The following is an 18,210-nucleotide window of genomic DNA, read 5'->3' as shown; positions in this document are numbered from 1 at the left end:
TTGTGAGTGAAAATGCCAGTAGTATTTTGAAATACTCAAACCAGCCCATCTGGCACCAACAACCATTCCACGTTCAAAGTCACTTAAATCCTCTTTCTTCCCCATTCTGAAGCTTATTCTACATGCTTAAATGCATTGAGTTGCTGCCATTGGCTGATTAGCAAGTTGTGTTACCAAACAACTGAACAGGTGCACCTAATAAAGTGGCCGGTGAGTGTATTTGAGCACATTATTAGAGATCTTGGATTGCGTGAGTTATGACGTCATTGGACGTGCGCGCTGCGGTTGTACGAAGCTCCGCCCACTTGGCTATTTCCCCCGCACAGGTGAATGGACGCTATTTAATGAATGAGCACAAGTAACTTTTCAAGCGCTAGTTACCACTTCTTTGTCTAGGTAAGCTGAGAATTCTGTTTGTTTTTCTAGACCTACTAATGTTATGCTCATAACTTTCTGGAAATAATGTGTATATCCTACGCCGTTATTTGTAAACATAAAGTTGACAATGGCTTAAGACGTTTAAGAATAAATGCGACTTCAATATAATTATTTAATGATGTCAGAGGTTATTGCATGTAATGAGACACTTTCATTTAAAAATTGGCACATAGATAATTCTCCATGTAATACGAATAAGCCAGTTTTCACTACATACTTGCACATTGTTACCAATATGAGTGATTCTTGCACTAAGTTTAATTAAACTCCCTTTAATAGCGCTGATGGAAAGTTCATTAGCGCATTTGTAGATGGTTTTACAGTCTTAATGTTTTGATGTTAATGTATCATTCCATGTTAGTTTCTTCTATATGAGACTTTAGATTTAATACCTATATATATATATATCTATATATATATATATATATATAAGCCCTACATGCCTTAATGGTGGATAAATAGTCTCAGAGCCTTTAGTTCATACAAAAGACTAATTGAATAATTGATGTACCTGTCTTTCGTCTCCCTCATGATCGTCATCAGCCTGCTAGTGCCAAAAGGCCTGTTCGCTCCGATATTAGATTCCTCATTCCTGGGGGTCAGCAGGTGTCTGTGCAAACAGTACATGCCTTTAAGAATTGAAAAGGGCTATGCATTTTCACAAAATGTGCATTTATTGAATACAGACAATGCAGTCAAATGACTTTGAGCATTTTGTTCACTAAAACACCAGCGTAGACTCTCAGGTGTTCACATGTGGACTGTTAAACTTGGCGTGTTGGACTTGGAGATTGCGAAATGTTTTTCTTTTTTTCCAGAGTATATTTTCTAAAGAGAAAACAACATGGTTTCAAAACTGGAAAATGCAATGGAAGGCCTGATTGAAGTGTTTCACACATACTCCTCCAAAGAAGGAGACAAGTACAAGCTAAGCAAAGCCGAGCTCAAGAGTTTGCTTCAGGGAGAACTCGGTGACTTTTTATCAGTAAGTGACAAAAAAAAGTGACGTGAAAGTGAAAAGTTTTAGCCATATTAAGTAGCATTAACATTCAGTAACATTAATATCTCACATACATAATAGAAGAATAACTGTGTTTCCTGTTGTAGGCAAGTAAAGACCCCATGGTTGTGGAGAAGATCATGTCTGATTTGGATGAGAACCAGGATGGACAAGTGGACTTTCAGGAGTTTGTTGTGCTGGTGGCTGCTCTCACAGTGGCATGTAATGAATTCTTTGTAGAGAGCATGAAGAATTAATGTTTTTCCATGTCTCTCTTCAGCTGTGTGACATTTTGTAAACATTATTCATCAGAATAAAGACTAGAGATGTGCAGTCAATGTGTGTGTGTGTGTGTGAAAAGTACAGCACTGTAAAGTGTGCACAAGATGCAATGTTTTGAGCCCATTTAAGCAATATTACAAATGATTTAAAAGAAGATGAAACGAGCATAAAATAAGCTTAAAAACACATTAAGATTTAAACTGACTTTATATTCTTCTGCTGTTACCTTGATTTCATTTATTCTTATTTAAGAACCAACAGGATTCCCATTGTCTTGAAAAACCTAAATGTAATGAGGGAATTTTGAAAGCGTGATGTCCAGACCTGGAAATGTCATGGAAATCAAATCTTAAAAGATCTTTAAATTTGAATGAAACTTTGACCTCTAAAATATTTTATTTGGTTTAAAAAAAAAAATGTATTTGTGAGTTTTAAACATTTTAATCACAAAGGTCTATAAGTCATGTAAATTAATTGATGTAAATCCTGAAAAAACAATGTAAATGTATTATGGAATTAAATAGTTAAATTACTGTTTTTGAACCATTCAAATACATCAACACTTCTAGTTGAAATGAGCAAAGAAATGAGTCTCTTTGTGACTGCAGCTTCTACGTCAGTGGTCTCCAACCCTGCTACTGTCCTACAGATTTCAGCTCCAACCCCAATCAAACACACCTGAAGCAGCTAATCAAGGTGTTCAGGGTTACTTGATAAGTACAGACAGGTGTGTTGGAGCAGGGTTGGAACTGAAGTCTGTAGGACGGTAGTTCTCCAGGAGCAGGGTTGGAGATCCCTACATACTAGAATCATCATGGGGGCTTTAAAATACTAGCTGTGTTCCAAAGTTGAGTGTGCACACTTCGAAGGCCACGGACTTCGAAGACCAGACCTCCGAAGTGCACGAAGGGTCCTCCGAAGTGCGTGAGATGTTCCGCCTTCACAGGATTTCCTAATTCCGTCACCAGGTGTTTCCGATTAGCGCTCTGTCGCATAGCAACGGTGCGAGAAGAGCGCTGACGAGAGGACAGTCCTGACAGGATAGGTGGAGCCAGAACTGCTCTTAACCAAGACCGAGGCCAGGTAAACTACACTGGTTTACTGCGATCTTTGTCGGATTACAACTTTAAATGCAGGTACTGGCTTGGAGCTTACTTGAATAATGTAATGATACATATGAAAAACTACAAAATACACACATAGCAGTTCAAATGCTGACTGATATCTTACAAAAGGTGCAATTTTATGTAGTTTATTGTCCTGACCATATGTAGACAGGTTTGCAACACGTATTTTTTTAGGGAGTTAACCATAAAAATAAAACTGTATTTAAAATAATAGAGCATAGTACAGCTTAATGTTCAGCAGCTTTAAATGTAATAACCTTAAACATAATTAGAAGTAAACTGCAACATACAGAGAAGTGCAGCAGTATTATTAATGTAAAACCATCCTGACAAATTCTTTTTTTCAACACAATACTGCACATACCTTTACTTTTACTCTCAATACCTGAAGTATATTAGAGTATGCAAGATAATACTTTTACTTAAAGGATAGTTCAGACAAAAATTAAAATTGTGTAATCATTTACTCACCCTTCAGTTGCTCCAGGTTTGTAATTTATATTTTTGGGTGAACTATCCCTTCAGCTAAAGTTTTAAATATGACTAGTAATTTTTCCCCAATATGGTATAGTTACTAAAAGTAGTTTACTAAAGCATCTCAATATTTCTTCTACTAATTATGTTGTCATAGCTCTAAACTCTTTCTCTTTTCCTTCTTTCCCTTTCAGAGCAGACCCCTGTACTGCAGGATAGAGCTGAATGTGGCAGTGCTGGACAGGTGTTTAATGGTTTGTTCTTAGCAGGGAGACCCTGACAGTGCTGCTGGATCTACTGGGAAGTGAACGGCAACATGGATGGTGTGCCACGATCCAGACCCTGGTGTTTCTCTTCTGTCTGCCAGTGGTACATCATACAGATGGTCTCCAGAGTGTTTGGCAGATGCCTCGTTCCACTGTCACCGCATTTTCCTCCAAGTTGCTGAGGATGTGCTGGCCATTCACCAAGAGATTGACCTCCTGAAGACCCCAGAACACATGGAGGCAGGGCCGGGCTCAAACTGATGCTGTTTTCTGATGTTAAACCTAAGCTATGTTGTAAATGGTTGTAAAAAGTACTTTCTATTATAGAACAATTTGTTTTAATGTGTAAAAAAGTGTTTACAGGACAAACAAATAAACAAATAAAAGAATATTTTGTGAAAAAAATTATAAGCTACATTAAAAAAAATTAACAATGTACATAAGCACTTTTCTTTTATTTACACATGTGAATATGCAAAACAAATACAAAATGTGCAGAAAGTACTCAGGCTTATTTACGAATAAATTACACACAAAAAATGAATAATGTATACAATTTATGCATTTCATTTTTAACTTGCGTCAAAAAAATTAACTACAGAAATAAGGTTGTTTCATTGACAATATGACATTTAAAAAATATATTGGAAAAACTTTAATGTACTAATTTTTTTCCCACTGTTTTCTCTTGGCTAATGAAGAATGTATTTGTTTGAGTTTGATGTCCTCCCTGTCTACTCACTCCCTCACCCGTCTCAGGGCACTTCACAAATAAACCATGCCTGTTAACAACAAAAACACATGCTCACTTTCCCCAGAATAGTATTAAAACAAAAGAAAATGGAAACACTTATGAAAAAAAAGACAGGTTTGCAATCTTAACATTAGAAAATATGACACAGCAGGACATGCATACAAAATACTGGAGTGCTAAAGTTTGGTTAAAACATTTGTAGACATCTCTTGCTTGACTGCACTACAGAAACACAACAAAGGGAAAGACCATTGCCTTATATAGTGAAAGTCGTGACATTTGTCAAGTATGGTAACCCATACTCGAAATTGGTGCTCTGCATTTAACCCATCCAAGTGCACACACACAGCAGTGAGAAGTGAACAGACCGTGAACACACACCCGGAGCAGTGGGCAGCTATATCCAGCGCCCGGGGAGCAACTGGGGGTTCAGTGCCTTGCTCAAGGGCACTTCAGCCATGGGTATTGAGGGTGGAAGAGAGAGCTGTTTATTCACTCCCTCCCACCTACAACTCCTGCCAGCACCGAGACTTGAACCTGCAACCTTCGGGTTACAAGTCCAAGTCTCTAACCATTAGGCCACAGCTGCCCCTGTGGTGGTTGTCTTATTGTTTGTGGGGTTTATGTTAAAAATATGAATATAAACACCTTCGTCATATGCACGCAAGTGATTCTGGGATATGGAAGGGTGCGAAGTGTCCATAAGATGTACACTTCATTTTCATGGGAAATGAAGGGCGCATTTGAAGTCACTTTCGAAACTCGTCAGCCTTCGTCGCGCCCCGGTGACGCATTCACACTTCAAATGCAGTCTTCGAAGTGCGCATTCTGACTTGGGACAGCTTACGTCGTGACGCTGTGACGCAATCGCACTTCACATCCGCACTTCGGAGTCCACACACTTCAGTTTGGGACACCCTTTGTCGCGCCGCTGTGATGCATTCGCACTTCAAATGCGCACTTCGGAGTCCATGCACTTAAGTTTGGGACACAGCAATACTGTCTTTGAAGGTTTGACCTGGAGCAAGTTCAAGCTCAAACCGGTAGGGCAAAGTTTTGCTACAGTTTCCGGTTTGAACGACATGTTTCCTGGAAACAGTGTGCAACGGGCTTTGAGATCCGTTTCTCTTGTTTGGTGGGTGTGTCAAAAATTTCAGCCCAATCAGCAGCAACATGTGTATAAACCACGCGGTATTAAAGAAACAACTTGCACAATGTAATTAACATCAAAAATAATTCACAAGAGCAAGTATATTTTTTGCACGTTTATTTACATTAGAGGCAAAATAACTGAAATAATAAGAGCACATATATAGATCTGGAACTTCTTAAAGTCTATCTTCTTTAATGTCTAAATATCATTTAGTAATTGCAATGTCTTCTGGTCCATATCCTTTCCTTAGGAAGGTGTGCTAGACACTATTTAATGTAGGCCTAACATTAAAAAGGCTATACATATATATTTTGCTATTGTATTGTGGAGTGAAACTTTCATAAACTTTTCTATACCTCTCTCATTATATAATGGTAAATATTACAATATCCATAGCACATCAACAGTGACCAGCAATAATGATAAACCTAATACTTACAATAAAAATAATAAGGTCATATAGGGTGCTTTCACACCTGCCTCATTTAGTTCGGTTGAATCGTACCAGAGTTCGTTTCCCCCTTTGGTGCGGTTCGTTTGGGCAGGTGTGAAACCAGCAATCGCACTCGGGTGCGCACCAAAGGCGGACCAAACAAGCGTACCGAGACCTGCTTGAAGAGGTGGTCTCGGTACGCTTTCAAACGAACTCTGGAGCGGTACGTTTGTGGTGAGAACGTGATCCGACCTCGAACAGACCCAACTGCAAAAAGTACTGATCATTTTTGGACTAAACCAGCTGCCGTAGTCAGCTGCGCTGTGCATTATGGGATGAGGAAGTGTTTGTTGACAGTTTTTTTTTTGTGTGTGTGTGTTTGTTGACAGTTTGGGCTTTAGCATGGCAGCTCGTGGATTAATGCACGCCTCCGCTTGAAGTTACGAGCGATGCCCGCTCGCCGTTTGCAGTGCATTAGAACGTTGTTTTCAAGCCGCATCCGCGCTTCATTATAGAAATGTATCGTTTGCATATTGTGGTGTATACAAACAATGTAATAGATTATGGCCAGGGACAAAACCAGCCCGTGCAGTCGTCTCTCCATAGTTGTGTTGTCTCCTTGTTGTTTGCTGGCTGGCTTTTCATCTTATGTTGGAATTTTCCCGCACGTAAATTCTGACCAATCGAAAAGCAGTTTAGGAAATACGTCATGGCCAATGAGTGATGTGGATGTTGTCATGTGACTGCATTTTGGTTCGTTTCAACTGGTTCGGACCAAAGCAATCAGTGTGGTGTGAAAAGGAACCAAAAATGCTACAATGTATAATTGTTTGCCCTTGGTTCGGACCAAATGAACCGAACTAGAGATGTGAAAGCACCCATAGCTCATAACACAGTCTCGGAGGTAAGAAATGGATTATCCTTCACCTGAAAAGTGTGTCTTTTCATCCTGAAATGCGAGACAAATGTTGTCACAATAATTAGGAACCACAGTTTCCACAGATCCCTTCACTCGATTGGGATGTTCTCTTTTATTCTGGAGGACAAGGGCAGTGACTGTAACATAGAGCATATTTTGCAGTATTAAACATTTATTTATACCGATTTCATCAGGCTCTGAAAATTCAGAAAGGAATGGCCTTCTCAGCTGCCATTGTTGCAACTCTTGCGTCATCAGAACAGAGTGTTCAACACACCACCCTTTCCGTTTAAAAAACGTTTTGCACCGTTTTGACAGGGCTGAACGCAGCACTGATTTTATATTAAGAGTGCCATCTATAGGTTATAAAAAGATATGTCAGCCTTTTCATTAAAAATTTTTTTTTTTTTTGTGTGTGTGTTTTTACCACTGTATGTATATATGTTTTTATTTACAAATAGAACATTCATACACCTGCAGTCATACAGTAGATTCTAGGTCTGAATATGTTTTTTGTAATAGAAATGAACCATAGACGATAGCAACTTTGGCCAGTGTAATTTAAAATCCAGTCTGACAACTATGAAAAACACAAAACAGTTTGAGCGTCTTATGTCTTTTTAATAGTGTTAAGAATAGGAAAATCATATATTAAAACTTCAAATTTAAAAGAAGAATTTCCATCTTTCCTATTCAGACAAAATCTCATTTAAAATGTGAGACAGTTTTTGCTTCTAAGTGAAGGAAAGCATGACAGGGGAAAAAAATAACAATGAGCCATTAATGGGTCACTCTGGAAAACGGAAAATCAGACCTCTAATTTCAGTTTTCAAATGTCAGACGGTTTGTGTGACGGTTCATTTAAGGGCATTTTATTCATAAAATATTACTGTTAATCTAATTATGTGGTTGTGAGTCAGAACTTGGATTTGAATAACTTGGTGTATGTTATTTAATTCAGCTCTGTGCTTCTTTGGGCTTGACGGCCACCAGTACCAGGTTTCGTGGGGAAAAAGCAGCATCAAAGAGTGGGATGAGTGTACTCTGGAAACCTAAATATGAAAATACAAAGATGAATTATAATTATACAATAAGGGAATTTGAAAGACTGATTTCTACACCTGGAAAAGTGATCATGGAAAAAGATCATGGAAACTTCGATGAATATAAGTTACACCAAAATCTAAAATATTTTATTTTGTAGATATTGATATTTTTGAGTAAAAAAAGCTGTAATCACAACTGACTAGAAAAATCATGTAAATAAATTATAAATATTAATAAATTAATCATTAAGTTAATTAAACTTTTGAGACTTCTATCTCTGTTAAAAAACACACACAATATAAAAATAATTCATATTAATAAAATATTTAAAAAATGTATATTTTAATTACATAACCAAACAAATAAGAAAAATACACTTGTGTCAAAAGAAAAAAAGCTAATTTAGTTATTTTCAGTTCTTCATATGAGTGAGTGGCTCTGCTCTATTTACCTCTCTCCTGCAGGAAAACCATTCTGTCCAGTAACACTAGAGTTTCCATAACAGGTGTGAGGAGAAGAACCAGGCTGAAGTACGCAACCACTTTACCCTGCTGCGCTAGCATTGCATCCACAGCAACAGGGTCAACTGGGAGATCAGCAGGTAGGCCCACCCGTGGCAATGCCAAACGAGCATACCTGTGATAAAACAAAAAATAAAATTATAATACAGCTATCTAGTATCTCAGATGTACTGAAAAATATGACAGTTTAACACATGTCATAGTCACAGTTTAACAAGTGTCACATTTTGATTATTTCATTTAATTATTTAATTATTTGATTATGTCATTACATCCCCACGTGGCGCCATCATCCCCTCCAGAATGTCATGTATAAACATACAGTATAGTTTATCTTTATTATGATGCCATATACAATTTTGGGTGTTTCATTTTTAATTTTACAAAAGCTTCAAATGCAGTCAATTATTTGTCATGTTATACGGGCATATAGACGACAGCTTTGTTGAAGCCAGATGGTAGATTCTTAATCAGCGTATTGTCTAAACCGTGTTAAAATTAGATTATTGTTGTCCATGTAATGTATGTGGAAAAGCAAAAGAAGCAGAAGATAAACGCCGATTTGTGCATGTAATGTAATGTCTTTATTCTGATGAATAATGTTTACCTGTGAAGGATGTAGGCTGTCAAATATTCACAGGTGTTAGCCAATCATAGCAGTGGGCATTTACTTCCAAGTCTACAATCCACCACACCCATTCAAAGAGAGCGTTCTGATGAAGGGGGTCAAAAACAGTGCAGAAAATAGCCTATTGTTTCAAAATGATGTTTTCTGTTGTAAAAAATCTTGATAACACTATAAGTGGACCTCAGAGAACAGTGCAAAATAATAAACAGAGGGAGTTCACCCCCTTTAAAGATATTATTAATAAGACACTAACTCTGAAAATGGGCTTTCCTAACAGTCTGAACTCCTGGTCTGCGCATATCGTGCCTCTCTGCTCTGATGATGCTTTCTAAGATGGCTCTGTAGCAGTGTGTCCTCAGTAAGCCGCTCTCCTCTCTCAGCCGGTGAAGATAGTCCTCTATTGCATGACATGCTCCCTCTCGTGCCTTATAAGACAACTGGTGCCCTGGTAATCCACGTACCCAGTCACTCATCGGATAACCGAATTCTAAACAGGAATCCGCCACAGTGTCTGCAGAAAATGGGGGCTGGAAAACGCCAAGAGGGTTTGGGTTCTCCTGGGTTGAGATTTTCATGTAGCAGCAAGCTACAGATGTGATGACGTGAACGTGAGGGCAGTTGGCAAAATGACGCAGAAGTGTAGAGCTAAGGTCTCCACAAGCATGAAGACCGGTGAGTACAAAACGTGCAGGTTTTTTGGCACCACAATTAGTAACTGGTACGGTTTTACAGGTAAGCATTTCATTCGCCATCCCTGATGGAAAAACCCCAGTGTTTATTTGGGCTACAGAGTCTGAAGTATTGATGTCAGTTTTTTGAGTCTGCAATGTATTTTGTAACTCTTCTGCTTTGATTTGGCATGAATGCGGCTCTAGATTTAACTCCTCCACCTGCTGTTTCTTTTCATATGGCCCAGTGGTTGCTCCAATACTGTCACTTTCAGTTGCTGTCACACCAAGCTGCTGAATGAAGACATCCCATGAAGCCTTTGGGTTGACCCAGCCCACCACATGACGAGGAGAAGGACCAGGTGCAGAGTGAAGACTTTGAGTGTTTCCTGACTACAACAGAGACAATGATGAGAAAACATGTGGTTTTACACAGTTAAGATGTAAAAATAAAAGATAATAAAAAAGTAAAATTTTTAAGATTTACAAACAAAATAAAACAATAAAATATAATATACAATATAATATAATATAATATAAAATACAAAATAAAAAAAATATTTTCAAAAAATGGTAATGCCAGCTTTATGTGTGTGTATCAATTTTTATGTAATATTGAAAAAATGTTTACAAAATAGAAAATATATAATTAACGAATAGATTATTTAATAGAATACTTTATGAGTGTCATACCTTTTGATTCTCTTTGGCGAGTGTCAATAGAAGCTGTCTATCAAATTTGGCAGCCATGAAAACAAGGTTAGGGTCAGCAAGTCCAAAAGACAGAAACCGTGTCAAATGGTCCTGGAGGGATGGATCAAATTAAAGGGAGTAATTTGCATATTTATAATTTAAAGACAGGCATATTTACCATAATAAAATTAAGCAATACATTACTGTACCTGTCCAGACCCAACATCAACCACACAGCTACAGTTAGCCTGATTACACAACTTCTTGACCAGCTAGGAGAGGCAGTTCAGCAGAAAAAAAAAAAAAAAAAAACTTTTAAATGATCTTTAGATCTTCTTAATGGAGTCATATTTCTTTAATAATGGCATTCAGAATCTTTCCACATTGACATTACATTCAGTATAATGCACCCATACTGTGCCTAGTCGGCGGATTTCGTGCTGCTTCTTGGGCTTGACGTGTTTACGGAAAATGTGTCCTAACAAAGAACTCTGACTCTGGTTCGACTGAAACTCCTCTGGCACTGCTGCACCTGTGTCCTGAGCGTGTCCATCTGGTGCTTTACGTGGAAACGACAGCGCATGTGGTGCTGTCCACAGTGCCAGTAAGGACAGTGGCCACACAGATGGGTACCTAATAGACAGAATAAATACAAGACCTTTGAATTTACTTCCATTTATATGTTTACTATATAAAAATAGTTCAGATGTATTATATGTTGAACTTTTTAAAAAAGAAAGTTACACACACATAAATATATACAGGTGCATCTAAAAAAAATTTTTTTCATAACATTTCAAAAAGTGAAACTTATATATTGTATATTCATTACATGTAAAGTAAAACATTTCAAGTTTTTTTGTTTTAATTTTGATGATTAGAGCTTAAAGCTCATGAAAGTCAAAAATCCAGTATCTCAAAATATTATAATATTTACATTTGAGTTTCATTAAATGACAATCCCTACAGTATAAATTCTGGTTATCTCTTGTTCTTTGAAACCACAATAATGATGAAGACTGCTGACTTGGCAATGGTCCAGAAGACATTCACTGACACCCTCCACAAAGAGGTTAAGTCAAAGAGGTCAGTACTGAAAGGGGTGGCTGTTCATAGAGTGCTGTATCAAAGCATATTAAATGCAAAGTTGACTGGAAGGAAGAAATTGGATAGGAAAAGGTGCACAAGCAACAGGTATGACCACAAGCTTGAGAATACTTTTTCATGATATTCAAATTTTTTAAGATGCACCTGTATATATATATATATATATATATATATATATATATATATATATATATATATACACATACATACATACAGTGGTTGCCAAAATTATTAGAACACCTGACAGATCTGAAAATATTGACCTTTTTTGCCCCCCAAACATGATTTCATTTAATAATGTTCGCGAAACATGCAGATGGTTGCTCTGAGCACAACAAATATCAGATGGAGTCTTACTGTTTTTATCCACTTTTAACTTTAATATTTGGTATGTCCTATATACATATATAGGTATATTAATGAATGTTTGATTATGAGGGAATATACAAGATATACAAGGTTATTATAGTTAATCAAAAATCAGGAAAGAAACAAAACATTAACTGAAATAAAATACACAAAAACGTTTAATTAAAAAATACACTAATGAAAATGACAAAAAAACACCATAAAATACAACTATTTAAAAAAAAAAAATGAAAATGAAAACAGAAAATAAAATATAAATCAAAATAACAATTAAACCATAAAAGCATCACCTTGATACTAAAATAACACTGGTACAATAAGCAATTTTGGCATTCTGTTCGATCACCACTTGATGTCCAATGTAAAATATTGATCTGAACACAAAAACAGTTTTTGCAGACAAGAAATTTCCTTGCATTTTAAGTATATATTTGATCACTTCATGCATTTCTATCTTAAGAGTTTAAATGCAAAAGCGTCTAAGTGCTGTCTGAAATTTTCATCTAAAATGAATTTTTTTTTTTTTTTTAATCAGGCTCCTATGTTTAGGTTCAGTAATTTTACTCTAATGACAATGTTTAGGTCCTTCTTCTAGGCAATTAAAGTGAAATAACTAAATATAGGAAACTGATAAAAAAAAAATGCTCATTTTAGAAGAAAATTTCAGACTGCACTTAGAGGCTTCTGTATCTGAACTCTTCATCTATTTATCTCAAAGCTTTTTCTACAGGCAAATGCTCCAAAGTGGATTTTGAGCAATGTTCTGGCTTTGTAACATTATCTTAATTTAAGGCAACCAGAGACAGATACAAAGAATAAACTCATTTACCGCCTGTCCTTAATCTCTTTATCCAGCAGCAGATCAGCGATCTGTGGGGGTGTAAGATCACCGAGGGCGTCCTGCCAGCTCACAGGAAGAGTGTCCCACAAACTCTCACTGAAGAACTCCTGCGTGGACGCACGAACACAGATACACTTACACTTTCACATGCACATAAATATTTCAGCTGACAGAAACCCCGCGGCTGAACACACGGGATTATCCGTTTACTGTTACACTCACACTTGAATTCTTGACAAACTTCACAGCACAGCAGTTTATAAAGTACAAACACTGAAATAGTACAAGGAGTGGTTAATTTATTATTATTATGTAGGAGTCTGATACGTGTCTGTAGGCTGACAGGAGCGAAGTCAGCTTCTCAGCAGTTAGTTCTCTCTGCTCCTGCTCTGAAAAAGACGCCACAAACATTTCTTCACCACTAAAAACACCATGCACGTTAAACTGGTTGCCCTTCAATATTCCAAGTAGTCGTTTAATATAAAAACTTCATTGGGAACGTATTAAGACTTTGGTGTTTACATGTAGCAATCCGACCACACGTGCGCGCAGGTGCGCCGCCTACTAGTGATGTCCGAGTCGTGAACAAATCAATGATTCGGTTGAACTGATTCACAAAACCGACCTAAATGATTCATTTACGATTGGGAGTTGACTCTTGCTGAATAACGAACAATGCAGCTATGTGTATTTATTTAATTTTTTTGTACTAAAAATTTGTGTAAAAATTTAAATTATGATATACCATAATCACCTTAATAATGAAAACGGCGTCGAAAACGTAATAAACAGTAAACAGAGACCTTTAGAATCACTGAAGAATGTTTTGAACCGGTTTTTTGAAATGAGTCGAACTTCCCATAACCGCTAAACTTCTACACGGAAGTACATATGCAGTCACACGTACGACGTGCTTGTTTAGAAAACAATCAAAGGGGAAAAATATCAAAGATCGCAGTTTTGGGGCAAATAATGGTATGTGTTAGGAAATTTTGAAAGTTTATGTCTATACGTTAAAGAATCGCACAATTTATTTCGCTATTCACAGTGTAATAACTCAACTGTGTAGTAAAACTGTCCATATATTGTGAATAGATGCTGTTGTCTTTGCATTGCTTTAAAAACATCGTTTATTAAGAAGGTTTCAGATTTTTACATGCCACGTTCAACCAATATGATTTCTCATCTGAGCTTATTTTAAAAGGCATCTATATATTTTAATGTATAAAGACCAATTGTATACAGTGAAAAGTTATTATAAAGATGTATAAAATATTCTTTGGATTATTTTGTTAAATATTATTTAGTTCGTTTCTGTTACATACAGTAGTTAGTTTTTTTTTTTTTTACTATTGTAGTGTACTGTATTTTTTTCATTTAAGATTTTTATTAGTTATTTATTGTTAATAAATGAAAAAATAATTAATCTTTTAAAAACTATTTTTAGGCTGTTATTTATTGAGTTAATTTTTATTAAATATATCTTATGTTAATTATTTTTTTATTATTTAAACATTTTGTACACTTCTATAGAATGATTATCATAATCATTTTGTGTGGTCATGTTAGTTCTTTGCCTTAACAGTTGTTTTCTTTTTCTTTGTCTGGACAACAAGAAGACACCTGCTGTAATCCACCTCTGAGGGTGTACAAGAATGTCAGGGCTTATGTTGAACCTGGTTTGTGAGCCTAGTCGAGGAGGCAAATCAGGTGAATCCAGAGGAAATGCCAAGCATGAACGTTTCCTTGGAAGGAGACATTACCTGGAGCACAATTTGTTAAAAGAGAAACAAAATAAAATGCAAAACAAAAAGAACATGCAGAAAAATAAAAACAAGCCGAGAAACACGCAGCTCAATGGAGGTGATCAATCAAAACCAGCTGCTATTTTTCCTAAATTCACCTCTTATCTGCCTAATAAGACCAATGAGCCTTCTAGTTCTGCACAGACATTTTCAAGGAAATCCACATTTTCATTTCCATCTCAGAGGCATCCGACACACCAAGCAGCTCCCCCCACTCTCGGACCGTTGAAATACGTAGCGTTGGACTGTGAGATGGTGGGCACAGGACCGAAGGGGTGTCACAATGAACTCGCCCGCTGCAGTATCGTCACCTACGATGATTTGATTTATGATAAATATATCAAACCCATTAATCCTGTGACGGATTTCCGCAGTCGCTGGAGTGGAATCAGGAGGCAGGACCTGCTCCATGCCATACCCTTTGATCAGGCACAGAAAGAGGTATGAAAGAGCATCATGTTATGTTGCATTAATATGTAGCCTATAGGGTTAGGGTCTTATTAGGGTTAAACCTAACCCTATAAGACACTTTTATCAAGCAAATAAGATGTTGTTGTCATCACTTGAAATAAATGTTAACTGAAATAAAATAATAAAAAACATACTTGTTTTACTTCAGCTAGTTGTCAGAGCATCCTTTCCCATTTCCATTTAGTTTATCGTGCAGGGTTTGTATATGAAAAACCTAGAAAAAGACTATAAGTAGCATTGATCGTTATTCATTTTAGTTAACATATGCTGTGTTAATTTGAACAGATTACTGTTATTGTAAAATAATGGAACATTCAGGTCATGAATATTGTCTCAAAAGTTATGGAAATCTATTGGTAAAAATTTGTTATGAACCCTGATCTTGATGTCATAAAATAACTAAAACTGAAATAAAAATGATTACAAATTATATAGACTTTTTTTTTTAAGGCTAATAAAAAACGAAAGTACTAAAACTATAATGAAAATTAAAATGAAAATGGAAAATACAAAAATAGATATTTTAAAAACATTGCACAACCATTAATTTTATGAAGGCTTTGCATTGTTGTTGTTGTTTTTTCACATAAGATCACATAATGTTATAATTTGTTTGTGGACATATTACATAATAATAATATGTAACATTTCTAGTGGATCAGTAAAACTATCACCATATAAACATCAAAATGTTAAAATCTTTGTTTTCGAATTTATAAGTATAGATGCAGTATATATTGGTAGAACAATATCATATCAGTTATTAGCCAGTGTAATGTTTTAAAGTTTTATGCTTAAATTCACAACATTTAAAATGACTGATTTTAGATTTTATTAGATTTTTAGATTATAATATTTAGACAAAAAATATCTTCCATTTATTCATTGTGCTCAAAATAAACCAAATAATGACAAACCAGTAATAGCTTGGTAGATTTTGTAAGTCTACTAAGCATTATTATACGTTTTGCTCACAGATTGTGAAGATAATAACAGGGAAAGTGGTTGTGGGCCATGCCATCCATAATGACTTCAAGGTCTTAAAATATTTCCATCCTGCTTGCCAAACACGAGATACGGCTCAGATTCCTCTGCTAAACCAGAAAGCTGGACTGCCTGTGAATGAAATGGTGTCTCTGAAGAGGCTCACTAAGGCTATTTTTAAAAAAGACATTCAGGTGGGTTTAACTCAGCACAAAACGTTGTAACGTCTCAGCGGTTGTCAGTTTCACCTGTGCCACACAGATCATAGTGCTTAGAGGAGAAGACGGTATATCTGGAGTCAGTTCAAAGCAGCTCTTGGATCCTATAGGATTGAGAGAGGACGAGTCAGACTATTTTTATAAAGAAAATAAAGACGGGCTTGGCTTTTAATTTTTTTCCCACTGAAAAACTCTCTCCCCTCTTATATTTTCAGACAGGGAAGGGAGGCCACTCATCAGTAGAAGATGCCAAAGCCACCATGGAACTGTTCAAAGTAGTGGAAAGCATGGGAGCAAAAACTCTCAGCTCTCAGCCTTTCAGCTCTGAATCCTCTGAATCAAGAAACATAAAAGCTTTTTAAAGATAGGATTTTTACTTCTCACTTTTTTTTTTATCAGCTAAACATCTCAGCTATGCTTGGGTTTAAATACCACTAGGGGGCTCTTCAGTTTCTGTAAAAAAAAAAAATTAAAAGCCTTTTAAGTTAACTATATTGGTTTTGTTGGCTGTTTAAAGCAAATAATTTGACATTATGATAAACTGTCCACATGATGTTTTGAGTTCTGTTCAGAAACTTTACAGAAAGTTTAAAAAGAAAAAGAAAAGAAAGGAAAAGAAAAAAAAGCTCTCTCTGCTCTCCAGCTGTCTGTCTTTCTGATGTCTGACGAACAGGACGAGTCAGCATTCCTCTTCTACTCTGAATTCAACACCACCACATGAATTAAAGCTCCTCCTGTATTTAACTGTCCAAATGAACAGGGCCTCAGCTTCTATCCTTGAGATTACAGTCAAAGCTCTTTTCCTTCCAAACCCACTCAATCATCAGTCAGTCTGTTTTTAAGAGTCCGGTCGCACCACTTTGGTGATGTTTGGAAAGCAGCTGGATGTTCCTTGCCCACCAGTTTCCCAGCAGTTGAGCAAGCTCACGATGGACTGATTTTTAGCCTTATTTGGGATTCTCTCTTGCAGAAAGGTTCAATCTAACATACTGTAGAAAACACAGTCTGTTAATTGCATTACATACAGTAATCTCACTTTTTTTCATCTTTTTTTGTATTAAGGATAAGTATTCTTTAAAATATACAAAACTGATTCAACATAGATCATTTAGGCCCACACATTTAGAATGGCTGTAAAAATCTTTAGTGCAGTCCTAAAGGGCTCACTGGTGACTATCTATGAGGTTTGCCTCAGCCTTATTCTAAAGAATGGGTGTTTTTGGCATAGTGCCAAATGTGTCATTTTTCTTGTTTATCTCTGTATCATACAAATGATAAGTTTGAATGTAACACCATATTAAAAAATAAATCGAGATTGCCAACCTATATATATATATATATATATATATATATATATATATATATATATATAGTGTCACATGATTCTTCAGAATCATTGTAATATGCAGATTTGCTGCTCAAGATTTCTTCAAAACAGCTGCTCAATATTTTTATGGATCCTTGATCATTTTTTAAGGATTCTTTGAATAGAAAAAAAAACATTGTTTACATACATTGATATATTAAATATGAAATTTCTCTTGAAATGTTCTAATTTTTAATGACTTGGTAAATCTGGGATGAAATGATGAAATTGCAATACTTTAAAGATTTAATATTAGTATTTGCAATGTCTGTAAAAAATTATCATTTTGCAACATTTATAAATTTCTACATGTACTAATGCATTAACATTTCAAGTTTTATAAATAAGCATAATGTGTTATGAATTACTATGAATTTTCAATAATACATTTATAAAATAAGTATTATACACAAAATATTTAATATGCATAATATATAATATTAATAAATGCTGTAAATTGTTATTTATGATACCTATTGCTTTCACTAGTCTTAGTAATTTAAAAGTGTTCCTGATGAAATTGGGGTTAATAGGATGTGCTGTAGCGAGAAGGCATTCAGTGACTTCATACTTTCCCACTTGTGGCTTGGATGTGGATGGTAGTAATGTCTGTAAAATGGATCAAGTTTTAAAATCCTCAATGGCT

At 35.9% G+C, this 18,210-nt stretch overlaps 3 protein-coding genes across 8 annotated transcripts; 2 read left to right on the top strand and 1 right to left on the bottom strand.

Annotated features, from left to right (window-relative positions):
- The first annotated feature begins 244 nt into the window (after window positions 1-244).
- On the top strand, window positions 245-1,776 carry LOC109056404 (protein S100-A1). Of its 2 annotated transcripts, XM_019073609.2 has the most exons (3): window positions 245-396; window positions 1,257-1,423; window positions 1,546-1,776. In XM_019073609.2, exons 2-3 carry the CDS (start codon window positions 1,283-1,285, stop codon window positions 1,693-1,695), a joined length of 291 nt encoding a protein of 96 aa, XP_018929154.1. In that variant the 5' UTR covers window positions 245-396; window positions 1,257-1,282; the 3' UTR covers window positions 1,696-1,776. The 2 variants fall into 2 exon arrangements, with proteins under 2 accessions (XP_018929154.1, XP_042597090.1); XM_042741156.1 differs by lacking the exon at window positions 245-396 and having other exon boundaries at window positions 1,168-1,423.
- Window positions 1,777-6,920: 5,144 nt separating this feature from the next.
- On the bottom strand, window positions 6,921-13,284 carry LOC109056405 (protein RRNAD1-like). 3 transcript variants are annotated; one of them, XM_042741149.1, is made up of 9 exons: window positions 13,027-13,276; window positions 12,709-12,827; window positions 10,820-11,036; window positions 10,613-10,675; window positions 10,404-10,514; window positions 9,296-10,103; window positions 9,022-9,127; window positions 8,345-8,529; window positions 6,921-7,898 (listed from the first exon to the last, which is right to left on the bottom strand). In XM_042741149.1, exons 1-7 carry the CDS (start codon window positions 13,129-13,131, stop codon window positions 9,114-9,116), a joined length of 1,437 nt encoding a protein of 478 aa, XP_042597083.1. In that variant the 5' UTR covers window positions 13,132-13,276; the 3' UTR covers window positions 6,921-7,898; window positions 8,345-8,529; window positions 9,022-9,113. The 3 variants fall into 3 exon arrangements, with proteins under 3 accessions (XP_042597083.1, XP_042597085.1, XP_042597084.1); XM_042741151.1 differs by lacking the exon at window positions 9,022-9,127 and having other exon boundaries at window positions 9,933-10,103; window positions 13,027-13,284; XM_042741150.1 differs by lacking the exons at window positions 6,921-7,898; window positions 8,345-8,529 and having other exon boundaries at window positions 8,992-10,103; window positions 13,027-13,275.
- A 254-nt stretch (window positions 13,285-13,538) lies between these two features.
- Window positions 13,539-17,513, top strand: LOC109056401 (interferon-stimulated 20 kDa exonuclease-like 2). 3 transcript variants are annotated; one of them, XM_042741155.1, is made up of 5 exons: window positions 13,539-13,695; window positions 14,337-14,493; window positions 14,707-14,966; window positions 15,974-16,174; window positions 16,414-17,513. In XM_042741155.1, the coding sequence occupies exons 2-5, from the start codon at window positions 14,376-14,378 to the stop codon at window positions 16,558-16,560; spliced, it is 726 nt and encodes a 241-aa protein (XP_042597089.1). In that variant the 5' UTR covers window positions 13,539-13,695; window positions 14,337-14,375; the 3' UTR covers window positions 16,561-17,513. The 3 variants fall into 3 exon arrangements, with proteins under 3 accessions (XP_042597089.1, XP_042597087.1, XP_042597086.1); XM_042741153.1 differs by having other exon boundaries at window positions 14,340-14,966; XM_042741152.1 differs by having other exon boundaries at window positions 14,337-14,966.
- Window positions 17,514-18,210: the final 697 nt, after the last annotated feature.

This window comes from Cyprinus carpio, chromosome B16, assembly GCF_018340385.1.
Source record: "Cyprinus carpio isolate SPL01 chromosome B16, ASM1834038v1, whole genome shotgun sequence".
Lineage (NCBI taxonomy): Eukaryota > Metazoa > Chordata > Actinopteri > Cypriniformes > Cyprinidae > Cyprinus > Cyprinus carpio.
Note: the sequence above shows the minus strand (reverse complement) of the source record. Positions and strands in the feature narration are given on the sequence as shown.

What these genes read in the sequence shown, in the direction of transcription:
- LOC109056405 (XM_042741149.1), bottom strand. Translation starts at nt 13,131, where the DNA reads ATGTTTGTGGCGTCTTTTTCAGAGCAGGAGCAGAGAGAACTAACTGCT. An exon ending in TATCAGACTCCTACATAATA is followed by an intron (nt 12,828 to 13,026) that starts ATAATAAATTAA and finishes GCGTCCACGCAG; the next exon opens with GAGTTCTTCAGTGAGAGTTT. An exon ending in TTGATGTTGGGTCTGGACAG is followed by an intron (nt 10,515 to 10,612) that starts GTACAGTAATGT and finishes CCATCCCTCCAG; the next exon opens with GACCATTTGACACGGTTTCT.
- LOC109056401 (XM_042741153.1), top strand. Translation starts at nt 14,376, where the DNA reads ATGTCAGGGCTTATGTTGAACCTGGTTTGTGAGCCTAGTCGAGGAGGC. An exon ending in TTGATCAGGCACAGAAAGAG is followed by an intron (nt 14,967 to 15,973) that starts GTATGAAAGAGC and finishes TTTTGCTCACAG; the next exon opens with ATTGTGAAGATAATAACAGG. An exon ending in TTTTTAAAAAAGACATTCAG is followed by an intron (nt 16,175 to 16,413) that starts GTGGGTTTAACT and finishes TTATATTTTCAG; the next exon opens with ACAGGGAAGGGAGGCCACTC.
- LOC109056404 (XM_019073609.2), top strand. Translation starts at nt 1,283, where the DNA reads ATGGTTTCAAAACTGGAAAATGCAATGGAAGGCCTGATTGAAGTGTTT. An exon ending in AACTCGGTGACTTTTTATCA is followed by an intron (nt 1,424 to 1,545) that starts GTAAGTGACAAA and finishes TTCCTGTTGTAG; the next exon opens with GCAAGTAAAGACCCCATGGT.